Source organism: Haliotis cracherodii, unplaced genomic scaffold (genome assembly GCF_022045235.1).
Source record: "Haliotis cracherodii isolate W230 unplaced genomic scaffold, xgHalCrac1.p SCAF_14, whole genome shotgun sequence".
Lineage (NCBI taxonomy): Eukaryota > Metazoa > Mollusca > Gastropoda > Lepetellida > Haliotidae > Haliotis > Haliotis cracherodii.
The window spans coordinates 345,562-360,355 of record NW_027266269.1 but is presented as its reverse complement, the minus strand read 5'-3'; the positions used below and the strand labels follow the sequence as shown (position 1 = coordinate 360,355).

The 14,794-nt window shown below is 38.2% G+C and overlaps 1 protein-coding gene across 1 annotated transcript; it reads left to right on the top strand.

Annotated features, from left to right (window-relative positions):
* The first annotated feature begins 6,855 nt into the window (after positions 1–6,855).
* On the top strand, positions 6,856–8,854 carry LOC139460934 (scavenger receptor class F member 1-like). The gene is made up of 5 exons (XM_071242410.1): positions 6,856–6,961; positions 7,161–7,217; positions 7,504–8,238; positions 8,502–8,634; positions 8,821–8,854. The coding sequence occupies exons 1-5, from the start codon at positions 6,856–6,858 to the stop codon at positions 8,852–8,854; spliced, it is 1,065 nt and encodes a 354-aa protein (XP_071098511.1).
* The last annotated feature ends 5,940 nt before the right edge of the window (positions 8,855–14,794 follow it).

Here is a 14,794-nt window from a genome sequence, read left to right as displayed (position 1 = left end):
TCAAATATTAATACCAAGCCGTGAAAAGTGTAATGTGTAATCGTGTACTGACTTTGTATATAAGATTTGATTTCTATACATGTTTTGGCAATGACAATATCATGTCAATGTTGTCATAAATCACTCTGCTTCTCCTGGGGTTTAGATTGCCTCACATGGTAACTGACCCTGTTTCTGTGCATAAAAAGGACAGCTTTCTTGCAATTAATTGACAGTTTAAGATTTGCAGGTTTTATTACGTTCTATTTTATTTCTAGATTGCTTTATCATCAGTTTCCCTCCTTGGTGGTGGTGCTCTTTTTTTAATCTAAATGATTCAAAATATTATCGACTTTCCACATTTAGATTTGGTCATAGATAAATGACGACTCAATCTCGTCCCATTTGTTCATTGTTTTAAGTTTGTTGAACATATTACAGGAAATGGTATTATTTATCAACTCCAATGTCTTTAACAAAATCAAACACAAATACTAGAAAGCTGCTCTGTTTCGTATATAAGCATTCAACATCGAGCAAGGAGTCGGGTGTTACAAACACATTATCTTTACCATATTGTGTTACGGTATTTTAGGTATTCTTTGTAATTAAATCATGTTCTTATCTTACTATGTTAGATAAGTGTGCAGGGTAACTAACTCTAGCGCAAACCAAGGCGACATGCATTTACTTACTAAATACTTTGCTATGTTTGAGATTTGTACAGTTTATCATATTTAATAAGTAGGGAAATGCAGAGACCAGTCTTTATTTATTTCATGTGATTTTGCCACAGCCTGTATATATTGCAATGTTATTGAACTGCTACCAGATGCTATCTGAAAATTGCATTCATTATTTCATTGTATATTTTATTGTATTGCGTCCCCAAACACACTTAATGATACGATTAATTGAATAATTAGCTTTGCAGTGTAAATAACCTAGATTTAGTTCCTTTTTTTGACACAGATTATTCGTTACAATTAATTGCCCGTCATTCTACACACTTGATGTATCCAATTATCAAAGCACTTTCCTCTGAAGTATATATTCTGTCCTTGAATTCAGTATTCATACCGTTACTGATTTTCATAGAAAACTCATTACAGGTATTTTTATCGGATCCATTTTGTTGTTGTGAATAGCATGTTTTAATGACTTAGTTCTACAGCTTTCAAGACTTCATATCATATGCATTTTATATACATATATAAAGTATGTGGAATACATTATCTCATTTTAACCGTGAACTGTTTGTATTTGTTGTATTGTTGGTGTAGCTTGTGTTTAAAACAGAATGGAGAATCAGCATGTTTACCGACTTCTCCTGTTGAGATTTGATGATGAAACATAGCTACTCAACCTCGTCCCTTTTGTATGTAAAAAAAAAAAAAGAAAAAAAGAAAATGTTATTAACTGAACCAGAACATGCAAATAAAACCCATTTTTCCTGATAAACAACAATAGTAATAAGTAGAGCGTATTTATTTATTTTATGTGATTTTGTTACAAACTGTATATACTGTGATGTTATTGAACTGTCACCAGATGCTATTTTGGAAATTGTGTTAAATATTTCATAATACGTTCTTCTAATGCCTCCGACAGCATATTAAATTATACTTGTAATTGGATAGTAAGCTATGAGGAGTAAATAACCTTGATTTAGTTCCTTTGTGATACATGAGGTTTTTTTACAATTACTTGTACATCACTCTACCCATTTGATGTATCCCAGATAAATGCCTTATGTTTCTAGGTTTGTCAGCACCGTACACGTGCCCGTGGATTTCACGTAGAAGACCTGCATCACTTCGGGCTTTCCTCCCACATTAAGCTGACACGTCGTGATATAACGGGAATATTGTTAAACACGGCGTTAAACCCAACTCACTCACTCACTGTACTTAATTTATACTATAGTTTATACTTACTTTGTTAAATGCTGTATATGCTACAACGTTTTTTTATTTGTTACCACTGTACATATGTATTTATCCTTTCACTATGTGTGCTACTCATGCTTACCAACTTAGAACTAGTGACACTTTTAATTGTATAGTTAGCTATGCAGTGTAAACCACCTTTATGTGATGACTTTGTGACATGAAGGAGTATTACATTTCTAACATCATGTATAATCGTGTATTCAATCTGAACCTTACATTTGATTTATTTATAGTTTGAAAGAGTTTTACCAAAAAAATGCTATAACAAGTCTTTTGATTTGAATTGAGTGGTTGAATTTCTTAGACCTACTGTTTTGAAGACTCACAAGCATGTATATTTCTTTCCTTGTTCATAATATGTTGAATACTGTCATTTGCACATGTGAAACTGTTTCTGTTTGTTGTGTTGATGGTGTATCCCAGAAGCAAATATATCAGAACACTTCCTTCTGAGAAGTACTGTCTGTGCTTGAATCAAGTAGTCCTAATTTGAATGATTGGCACAAAAAATGCCATAACAAAACTCTTTTTTGGATACATTTGATGTGAATTGCATGGTTTAATGTTTTAGACCTACTGTTTTGAAGACTCACTGGCATATAATTTTAGTTCCCTGTTCAAAATGTATTGGATACTGTCATTTGAAAATGTGAAACTGTTTGCATTTGTATTTAAGGTGTAGCCGGTGAAAGGAGTGTCAACATATTTCCCGACTTTCACTGTTTATAGTTGACCATGGAACATAAACACTCAACATGGAATTGTATTAGTGATTAACCTCAATAACAGTATCTGAGCCAGCACATACACATTTCTTAAATCCATTCTTCTAGATCTATGAGGAGTCAGCATCGAGCAAGGATCGGTTGTTTTCTAACATTAACTTTACCTTACTGTGTTACAATTTTGCATTTATATTTGTAATAAATTCAATACTTCCTCTAGGGTGTGAGATAACTGTTGAGGGTAACTAACCCTGATTGTGTGCATAACAAGGTAACAGAGCCAACGCTAAACAGTTTGCCATATGCCACATACTTTCACAGCAGATGTTGTAAAGTCCATATTTCATTACAGTTTTGCCACATGCTGTATGTTATGGATTACAATATGCCAGAGCAGGGACCAGAATGTTATCATCTTGTTTATGTCTTGGTTACAACAGTTTGTGTATACTTTACAATCAGCAATAAATAATTGGAAACTTGAATACATTTCCTCTTGCGCTTCACGTCATCATAGTTGGATCTACGTCTATGCCGTCCACTCGTCACTCGGGGCGGTCAAGTAGCCGAGTGCTTAAAGCGTTTTCTCGTCGCGCAGAAGACACGGGTTCGATTCCCAAACATGGGTACAATGTGTGAAGCGGTGAGAGGTGTTAGATGACCAGAGTCGCATTGCTCTTTGAACAAGTTTGATCTTCTTGTTAAATGTATCCGCATACCCAAGAGGGTACTGTTTTGTTCCTAGTAAATCGTTCATGTTAAACATAGAGTATTATGTTTAGTTCCCTGGTTAAATAAAAGGTAAGTGATTTGTTTTAATGTCATGTTTGACCAACTCTGCATTATGATATACCCAGGGCGCACACGGCAGCAATAACATGATAATGTTTGTATAGTTAGTTTGCTAAGACCTTTTTTCTGTAGCATATAAAAAACAATATCTAATTAGCAATGTTGATGGCAATGTCGATGAGTTATAATGAGGGTTATGTTAATTACGACTAACGCGTCAGTCCTTAGCATTGTGTCTCAATGGTCTAGCACTACAGTCTTCTTCAGGTATCACAGACAAACACGCCATCCATACCCCGAGACGTAGCGTACAATACGCCATCACTAGAGTTGGATACTGGCTTCTGTAAATATTACAGACAAACACACCATCCATATCCCGAGACGTAGCGTACAATACACCATCACTAGAGTAGGATACTGGCTTCTGCAGGTATCATAGACATACACGCCATCCATACCCTGAGACGCAGTTTACAATACACCATAAAGCAGAGTAGGATACCGGCTCCTGTAGATATCACAGACAAAAAAAAACACGCCATCCATACCCTGATACGTAGTTTACAATACATCATGAAACAGAGTAGGACTTTGGCTTATGTAAACGGCTTGGATATCAGTGCGAGGTGAGGAGAAGAATAGTGAAAGGGTTCTACAAAGAGTGGTCATTAACTCAATGGGCAAGCTTGTTCAAACAAGCATCATATAATCGTTAAGAGTGACTTAAAGGCCCTTAACTAATATGGAAATAGTAGATATGCTGAATCACATGGACGTGTGTGCCCCTGCTGATTATTTTGATTCATACCGTTAGATGTAATCTTCAACCACCATAGATCCTATGTGGGGAATTCAACAAATCCTACTTTCCTGGGTAAAACGACAAATGTGATTTCATCTATATTTTCAGTGTTACCATACAGCCATGCACAGTCAACCTGAAGAACAGCATTGACTAGTGGGTCGTGGTAGAACTATATCCTGGTGAGCTCATGGACGTGTATTTCCACTGGGAATTTCCGCTTGTATTAACATATACCTTTAAGGTTCGCCTGGTGAAAGAATTGCAATTGCTTACATGAATATAATTTTTAATTGGAGGTCTGGACGAGCTGAAACGAAGGCAAGTGTTTTGTGTTTCCTCATTCGGCCGACCCTGAAATGTCAATAGACTCATGACTACGTCGTCTTACAGGGAGCAAGACATGGACTCCTGGAGATATCATAGACAAACACGCCATGCATACACCGAGATGTAGTGTACAATACACCATGATACAGGAACCAGGACATAGACTCCAGGAGATATCACAGACAAACACGCCATGCATACAACGAGACGTAGTGTACAATACACCATGATACAGGAAGCAGGACATGGACTCCAGGAGATATCACAGACAAACACGCCATGCATACAACGAGACGTAGTGTACAATACACCATGATACAGGAAGCAGGACATGGACTCCAGGAGATATCACAGACAAACACGCCATGCATACAACGAGACGTAGTGTACAATACACCATGATACAGGGAGCAGGACATGGACTCCAGGAGATATCACAGACAAACACGCCATGCATACACCGAGACGTAGTGTACAATACACCATGATACAGGGAGCAGGACATGGACTCCAGGAGATATCACAGACAAACACTATATGCATACACCGAGACGTAGTGTACAATACACTATGATACAGGGAGGAGGACATGGACTCCAGGAGATATCACAGACAAACACTATATGCATACACCAAGACGTAGTGTACAATACACCATGATACAGGGAGGAGGACATGGACTCCAGGAGATATCACAGACAAACACTATATGCATACACCAAGACGTAGTGTACAATACACCATGATACAGGGAGGAGGACATTGACTCCAGGAGATATCACAGACAAACACGTCACGCATAAACCGAGATGTAGTGTACAATACACCATGATACAGGGAGCAGGACATGGACCCCAGGAGATTTCACAGACAAACACGTCATGCATACACCAAGACGTAGTGTCCAATACACCATGAAACAGAGTAGGATATACTACATCATCTTACAGGGAGCAGGACATGGACTCCTGAAAATATCACGGACAAACACGCCATCCATACCCCGAGTCGAAGGTAACAATACATGAATGAGTTGTACACAAGCCAGGGTCACAGTCGATGGGATGTTTGTGGTTTCAGAAGGAAAACATTTCCTTGTGATCAGTCTCAATGCGTTATACAATGATTATGTTCAGTTTAACGAGCTGAAAAAAATATGTTTCGCTTTCGAAATGAGCCATAATATGTTTGTCATATCGGTTGGTAAGATGAAATGGCAAATCATGTTGTTGATAACAGCCTTTTTTTATCGTGATATAATAGATACGTGTTCTATTCCTGTAATTCATTTTATAGTTATCAACAACAATAGTTACTAAAATAAGTTTCTTTTGTTTTATTTTTTTTTTAAATAACGACTTATAACCGGCTATTTTGCAACAAGAACAACCCACACAGTATTTTGATGTAAGCAGCCACTACGCGTACAGTGCCGACAAACAGTAAACATAACAAGGCTTAAATTTGTGTGTGTGTGTGTGTGTGTGGCTGCTTGTACTAGTCCAGCCTACTGCTGGTTTGAAAGAGCTTGTCCATTGGCGCAGTTCAACATGAATATACTACCTGGACACACCGTACTAACTCTGAGATGACTAGACTTTGTTTTATCACTTTAATGTCCAGCGTCAGGTATAGTATATGTGATGATATGTATGTATGTTTGCATCAGTTGTAAGCTAAAATCTATAACACGTGGGAGTCTATGTTTACTTTAATTATTGCATGTCCCATACAGCCAACGTTGTATTTGTGTCTACATTCAAATGATACTACATAATGACACATCGATTTTAATTTCCGTGTTTTCTGCGTGAAACTATTCGTATTTACTATGGCACAACGGGTCCAAATGCAAGGACAATTTTTGCCTGACCAATACAGTACACTGTCGATCCGTCAAGCAGGGCTGTGCTTCTAAAACACTGTTACCTGGAGAGAAACTGTGCTATGTCATATACTGACACCGAACTATAAGTGCATAGTAACCTCACCAAAATGCTTGACTGTAAACGAACTCGTATTTTGCAAGGGCGAACATTTACAAAAGAGAACTGTTGAACATTATGTTACATTACAAACACAATGTTACACGGGATTTGTGTGGCTACATATATGTTCACGACCAACGATTGGCTTTGAATCTACGTTTAAAACCTCTGGTCCATAAAAGGTAATCTCCTCTCATTGACCAAGCAAGTGGTTTGAAACACAATGTCGCCTGTTGTGGAAAAAATAATTTCCTCCACAAACCCATATAGCTTGTGTGTTTTCAATGAAGGAAGTTATAACATCCTCACTTCCAAGCTTCACAGACGCAAGACACAACCAGACGTTGTACACTGAGATCCTGGGGAGGTGGAGCTCGGCCACTAACATCAAGTATACTGCTATACTCATTGCACCAACGTGTGTTTCTAACCAAGTGATCATTTTGTGTTGTTTTTGTTATAAAAATAATGGTAATGGAACAAGCTTAGATATATATCAACATTCTGTGATTTGTGGCAGAACTGTCACACGCACGTCTCACCAAACATCTATATGTATCTTATATTTATTGTATACGTTTTGTTTTAGGTGATATGGCACCGATGACAATTCTGAGCGTAGCGTGCATAATGGTGTACACCCGTGGTGAAGACATTATGCATATTTCCAATATGATAGATTATATTATTTCAAGTTTCTCGATTTCTGACATGTAATTCATTTATATCTGTAACATGCGCTGTTCTATAGATAACATCACTCCTCCTTGTATCATGATCGGCTGTCGTAATAAAACTGAGGAAGTCATATCGCCAATCGCAAGGGCCAGTTTTAATTATTTAACATATTAAATCCACACATTGTATGCTTATAGTTTGGGCTTTTTGCAGAAAAACGTTTTAGTAATATACATTTTTACCATCATTTTCAGCTGCCAAATGTAAAGGTCACCAACACTGTTCAGACTGTGACAGCACCACAGGGCATTGCATCTCTAAGTGTGATCCTGGATATTATGATCAGAAGTGTAGTTCTATTTGCAACGAAAATTGTCGAAACGAGAAATGCACACTTTCAATAAATGGCACTGATAATTGCACTGAGGGTTGTGTCCCGAGATACCAAGGCCCGGGGTGTAGCAGCCCATGTTACAACCCAGGAGGTGTTTGTACAGAATGTCCAGGTGGTTGTGATGGAGGATATTGTCAGCTGGGGTCCTCCTGTATGTCTGGATGTGTGGACTCCTACTATGGGTCTGGCTGCAAGACATGTCACAGAGGGTGTAAGACATGCAACAGAATAACAGGAACATGCACGGAGTGTCATCCTTCACTTCCTGGTCCGAACTGTGAACAGGAGACGAACACTACCAGAGGTTGTGAAGGTGGTTGTGTACCTGGACATATAGACAGAGACTGCAAACATTGTTCTGACAAATGTCTCAATAAGACCTGGCACCCTAAGAACGAACCCTTTGATAAACGATGTAATCCAGGATTCTATGGTGAACACTGCAACAGGACATGTGGTGTGTGTATTGATGGAGACTGTGATCAGATGACAGGGATGTGCTTCAGAGGTTGTAACAGGACCAAACTTGGATGTGAACCTTCCTGTAGAGCCAACTGTACTTTAGCTGAATGTGACATTGACACATGGTTACAAGGTGAATATATTCTCTTTATATTAATATATATAGAGGGGAGATCCCGCATAACCAATGGATTATCCACATGCCAAACTTAGTTGTAGGCGCAAGGCTTCTGCTGTCCATTCCCTGTTCTGTGTTGATATATGCACGGACTGGAATCACCCATCTATGTTGTACTTGAACAGGTTAGACTTGAACGTATGAACCACTGATAACGTCTCCCCCCTAACGTAACACTTTCAGCAGCTGTAGTTGATGTTTTGTGTGTATGTATGTAGATGAAGAGAAGAGTGGTGAGTGGGATCTCCATCAGTCCATCAACATGGGGCTGTTGACAGTGTTGTGTCTCTTTATGTTCTGCATCCTGATCAAAGTTTGCGTCTGCTATTGCCGAATTATGACCTCACAGCGGTAAAGTTTCATTCATTCATTCATTCATTCATTCATTCATTCATTCATTCATTCATTCATTCAACTTGACTAAGTGTAATCATTCAATAATATAGGAAGTTATTTAAACTGTTCATCCATATAAGTGTACATAGTATCAACTTGTCATTAGACAACAATATATGTGGCGTTTGGGGTAATTTGTAGAGAGAGTCCAGGCGAGGAGGCAGTTGAATACTGAGATGAACCGACCAGAGAGAGGCTAGCATCGATGTTTATAAGATCACAGCATACATACTGTGACGTAGACGAGAGTGACATGGGGCCAGTGATCGTCTTCCTGTAGATGTTGACAGGGACACAGAGTAGAGACTGTGGTGTAGAGAATGACATGGAGCCAGTGATTGTCTTCCTGTAGATGTTGACAGGGACACAGAGTATACACTGTGGCGTAGAGAGTGACATGTGGCAGTGATCGTCTTCCTGTAGATGTTGACAGGGACACAGAGTAGACACTGTTGCGAAAAGAATGACATGGATCCAGTGATGGTCTTCCTGTAGATCTTTACAGGGACACAGCTTAGACATTGTGATGTAGACAAGAGTGACATGGGGCCAGTGATCGTCTTCCTGTAGACGTTGACAGGGACACAGAGCAGACACTGTAGTTTAGACGAGAGTGACATGGGGCCAGTGATCGTCTTTCTGTAAATGTTGATAGGGACACAGAGTAGACACTGTGATGTAGACGAAAGTGACATGGGAGCAATGATAGCCTTCATGTCAACGTGAGGTGTGGTGAGATGGAAACGGGTTTGACAACGCGTTCAAGGTTATTGCAGTTATTTCGCGATGGGAAAGCAAATTTGTGAGTGTCCTTGCTTGACGATGTTTGTAATAGACCATACCGAAGTAGTCTTTGTCGTAGCCCCTGCATGCCCAGCGTTGGCAAAGGAAACTGCAAGTGCCATCTTTTCCAACGTATTTTGGTATGACGTCGGCGGTCAATCTCCGGGCAGACGCTATAACCACCAGACCATAAGAACGGCTCTCCCTGTACAGGTGGATGAGGACACAGAACAAGGACTATAGTGTAGACTACAGTGTACACAAGACACGTTACATGGAGCCACGTGACAGTCTTCCTGTAGAAGGACACAGCAGAAGCAATATGGGGACGACACTGACATGGGGCCAGTGACAGTCTTCCAGTAGAAGTTAATAAGGACACAGCAGAAGCAATACGGGGACGACACGTGACATGGGGCCAGTGACAGTCTTCCAGTAGAAGTTAATAAGGACACAGCAGAAGCAGTATGGGGAAGACACGTGACATGGAGCCAGTGACAGTTCTCTAGCACATGCGCCTCGAATTTGGGAGAATGATATTTGTCACTGCCAGTCTTACTTCAGATATTTTAAACGGTTTTGTCCCCTTTAATATCACTATCAACTCAACCGTCATTATATCATATTATTTTCTTTTCATGACTCTACTTTTGCTTCTAGAAATAAAACACAATTCACAAAACAGTCTTGTTTTCGTTTCCATGACAACAGAAATGCATGTCAACACATATCACATGAATCTGTCGCCGACAAATGTTTTCACCGTCTCTGTCAATCTATGAACTCATTACAGTTGAATAGCATTGCTCTCCTTTCACTGCAATTATTAGGAATGAAAAACCGTGACAGAAACTACGGTGCCGAGTGTTTCGGTTGTCCGGGTCATATTTGAGAGTACGTTTGGTAATGTTATAAATAGAGTGAACAAATCTATGACTGTTGTCACTGCAACAATCAGGGATAACAACCAATGATAGACAATACATTTGCTGCACGTTGAGTTGACAGTTTACAAGGTTGCATTATAAATAGATGTGCAGTGTCATATGTATATGTAAAGTAAAGTTTTCTGTCTATCATAAAACAAACGCCAGATATAAATACAACACATGCATATAACAGTCTGGACACAAAAACTAAATAGTCATCAACCAATTCTCAAATGTAATATTGTGTTTGATGGGTGCAATCGGAATATTTATATAGCATGTCATGTTTGCATATAAAGGTACACTGTTTGGAATGTGTTGAATGTCCATCTTGTATGTTAAGCTCTCAGACACCAATCTATATGTAGTGAGAGACATGAGGCATGATATATTATGTAGTTGTGCATCGGGAATAGTGTTACATACACCAATCTGTATGTAGTGAGAGACATGAGGCATGCTATATTATGTAGTTGTGCATTCGGGATTAATGTTACATACACTAATCTATATGTAGTGAGAGACATGAGCCATGGTATATTATGTAGCTATGCAACGGGAATAATGTTACATACACTAATCTATATGTAGTGAGAGACATGAGGCATGATATATTATGTAGTTGTGCATTTGGGAATAATGTTACATACACTAATCTATATGTAGTGAGAGACATGAGGCATGATATATTATGTAGTTGTGCATTCGGGAATAATGTTACATACACTAATCTATATGTAGTGAGAGACATGAGCCATGGTATATTATGTAGCTATGCAACGGGAATAATGTTACATACACTAATCTATATGTAGTGAGAGACATGAGCCATGGTATATTATGTAGCTATGCAACGGGAATAATGTTACATACACTAATCTATATGTAGTGAGAGACATGAGCCATGGTATATTATGTAGCTATGCATCGGGAATAGTGTTACATACACTAATCTATATGTAGTGAGAGACATTAGCCATGGTATATTATGTAGCTATGCATCGGGAATAGTGTTACATACACTAATCTATATGTAGTGCGAGACATGTTACATACAGTCCTGGTTACATCAGCCAGTTTGTGAGTGTAACTGTTCTACAAATGCTTCTGCATAATGCATAGCAGCTTAATTATAAAGCACAGACAGGACACAACCGTATGTACTAACAGCTGAGGAGTAGTTATAAACTATTTTCAGAAACATTTTTATTCACTGTGAGAGGTAGTCGTGCAGAAAACCGTCTCTCTCCAAAAGAGAATTGTCACTTTATTAATTAAATATAATAAGTAGTGAGTTAAAGTTTAACGTCACATCGTCAAAAATCCAGCCATATCGTGACAATATAAAGTTGAACATTGACAACAAATATATTTAAACTGTATAACAACCTGTCGCTGAAAGACAGTAAACTACAGCACTATCACATATTTTAGTTATATTTGGGGACCTGTAAAATAATAAACTATCATTCAACAGCACAATGTAAAAACGGGCTATAAGACCGTCAGGAACAACAGTTAGGCCACCTTACCAGGGACTTGGTGACTTACGACACTTCTTCTGCCTTCACGGTTCCCCAGCAGGGTTTTCACCATCCCTTCAGCTGCTGGCGATTATGCGCATTTTTAGCGAACAATTAAAATTTACAAATATAGTGCAATGAAAAACTATGGTACGAATACCCTGCTTTGCGGGTCTTACCCCCTCAGGGGCACAACAATTTAACAGCACAACCCCTGTCAAGGGAAAGGCTATAAACAATCTCAGTTAATAATTTTGTACTATCAATTTATCAAAAAAACTATAAACATCAACATCTATCAGTACATTCTATCTATTTAAAATATAAACGATAAACAAATGAGAACTCATATTGTTAAAAATATTCTTTAGCGTAGAAAAAATCAACAAGGGCAAGCAGACCTGCCTGACCGTAAATATTATGAGTAAAACTCTCGATGAGTCGCTATGTCAGTGCGTCTGTATCAAGGAAGTAACATTTGATGCAATTGTGCGTTTTATCAGTTTGAGTTGTGATTGACTGCTACTTAGTTCATGACATTTATCAACAGGCAGGAATAAATAGTGTATTTTGTAATATGTGATTGCTTAGATGAATGTTAAGACATACTTTCCTTCATTACGTTTTGTCTAATTAACATAAGATGCCATCACACACACCAATGTATGCTGACGTGTGAAACAAAACAGGAACTTGAAATTTCACAACTCGGTAGCCCGCGTCTTTCCCGGGAGAAGGTAGACGACATTGCAGGTGATGCGGGTTGTATTCGTTTCCATAGCAACTATAGCGTCATTAGCAACACACTCGCTCTACAGTCGTCAACATCTATCACTCATCTTGTAATCCTCTGCCATGGATACTTTCTCCAATGTATTGGAGGTGGTAGTTGTGTTATTTATGCAACAAACACATGCATGATGTAGAAACTTAGTCATTCATGTCGTTTTATCTGCGTGATATGGGAGCAAAGCCTTTAGTTAGTGTATGTGTTTGTTGTTTAACGCATTTAGTAGTATTTCAATACTCAAGTTTAAACATACGATTATGGGTTAAGATACTCCTTACAATCAGTTCCAACTCTCTGACTATTGTTGTAACATTGTTTTACACACACAGGAACATATAATGTAGCTACGGTTGTGTTTAGTGGCTTGATCTTGTGGTCAGGCATTCACACACAGAAGTGTTCCGTCACAGCAGGAATCTGATGTCACTAGATTTGTGAGTCACCAAGTTTCTTCTTCCCAACCCGACGACAGATCACACATACTACGTGAAAGAGGACATCCTTACCATATGCAAATAGGGGTTTTAGCGTGTATTTGAACTGATCATGAGCACGTGAACTGATTTCGTTTGATATATTCTGTCCCGGATCTTTTCCGAAGGTCTAAATGACCAGGAAAAAGACACGACATGACAGTATATGTTGCTGATTCATCTCAGAGGTGTAAATATCAATCATGACGCCAGAGATTATCCAGTTTTGATAATCTGCCGATACATATTCCATTGGGTGTAAAAGACAAAATGGTAATGACTCTCACTTGAGTGGATCACAGAAAATCAGGAATGGCACCATGTTGCTTGTTGCATGTATATTTGAAGAAAACGCACTGAACAAGTTTGACTCAAATAAAACGTTTAACAACTTAGAATTAAATGTTTAACTAAACTGAACATAAGGAATAACTTTTTTTAATATGAGGAAAACACATGTCACATGCCACATGCCACTAGAAGCATGAGACATATCGCGTTCCACATATCAAGCAGCAATGTCAGATATCACACAACACTTATATGCCACATGATATATCACACATATAACAGCTATGCCAGAACACATTGCACAGATAACAGTTTAAAATACCATATTTCAAATAACAGATATCACAGTTGACATATTACACATCACATGCCACCTTTCATATGCCACAATTTCATATATTACATAGCACCTGCCACAATTTCATATATCACATATCATATGCCACATTTTTACATACCACATAGCACATGCCACATGGCAAATATCACATTTTACATTTGACATGCCACATTTCACATTTCACATGCCACATATCACATGCAACATTTCACATGTACATATCACTTTCCACATTTCAAATACCAGATACCACATGCCATATTTCACACATCACATATCATATTCCACATTTCAAATACCAGATATTATGTGCCATGTTTTACACATCACATATCACATTCCATAATTCAAATACCAGATATCACATGCCATTTTTCACACATCACATATCATATACCACATTTCAAATACCAGATATTGCATGCCATATTTTACACATCACATGTCACATTCCATATTTCAAATACCAGATATCACATGTCATGTTTTACACATCACGTATCACATTCCATATTTCAAATACCAGATATCACATGTCAAATTTTACACATCACATATCACATTCCACATTTAAATTCCAGATATCACGTGCCATGTTTTACACATCACATATCACATGCCACATTTCAAATACCAGATATCACATGCCATTTTTCACACATCACATATCATATACCACATTTCAAATACCAGATATCACGTGCCATGTGTTACACATCACATATCACATTCCACATTTCAAATACCATAATTCACATGCCATATTTCGCACATCACATATCACATTCCACATTTCAAATACAATAGTTCACATGCCACATTTCACATATCACATATCACATGTCACGTTTCAAATACCAGATATCACATTCAAGCATCTCATCCGCATGACACAGGACAAACATCACAAACCACATGGTGCATATCACACACCTCATATCACAAATCACATGACACATGTACACACCACATATCAAATAGAACAC

Excerpts from the sequence above, each read along its gene's own strand:
- LOC139460934 (XM_071242410.1), top strand. The coding sequence starts at position 6,856 with ATGAAGGAAGTTATAACATCCTCACTTCCAAGCTTCACAGACGCAAGA. Across the intron at positions 6,962-7,160 it reads GAGCTCGGCCACTAACATCA|GTGATATGGCACCGATGACA; the intron begins AGTATACTGCTA and ends GTTTTGTTTTAG. Across the intron at positions 8,635-8,820 it reads CGAATTATGACCTCACAGCG|AGAGAGTCCAGGCGAGGAGG; the intron begins GTAAAGTTTCAT and ends GGTAATTTGTAG.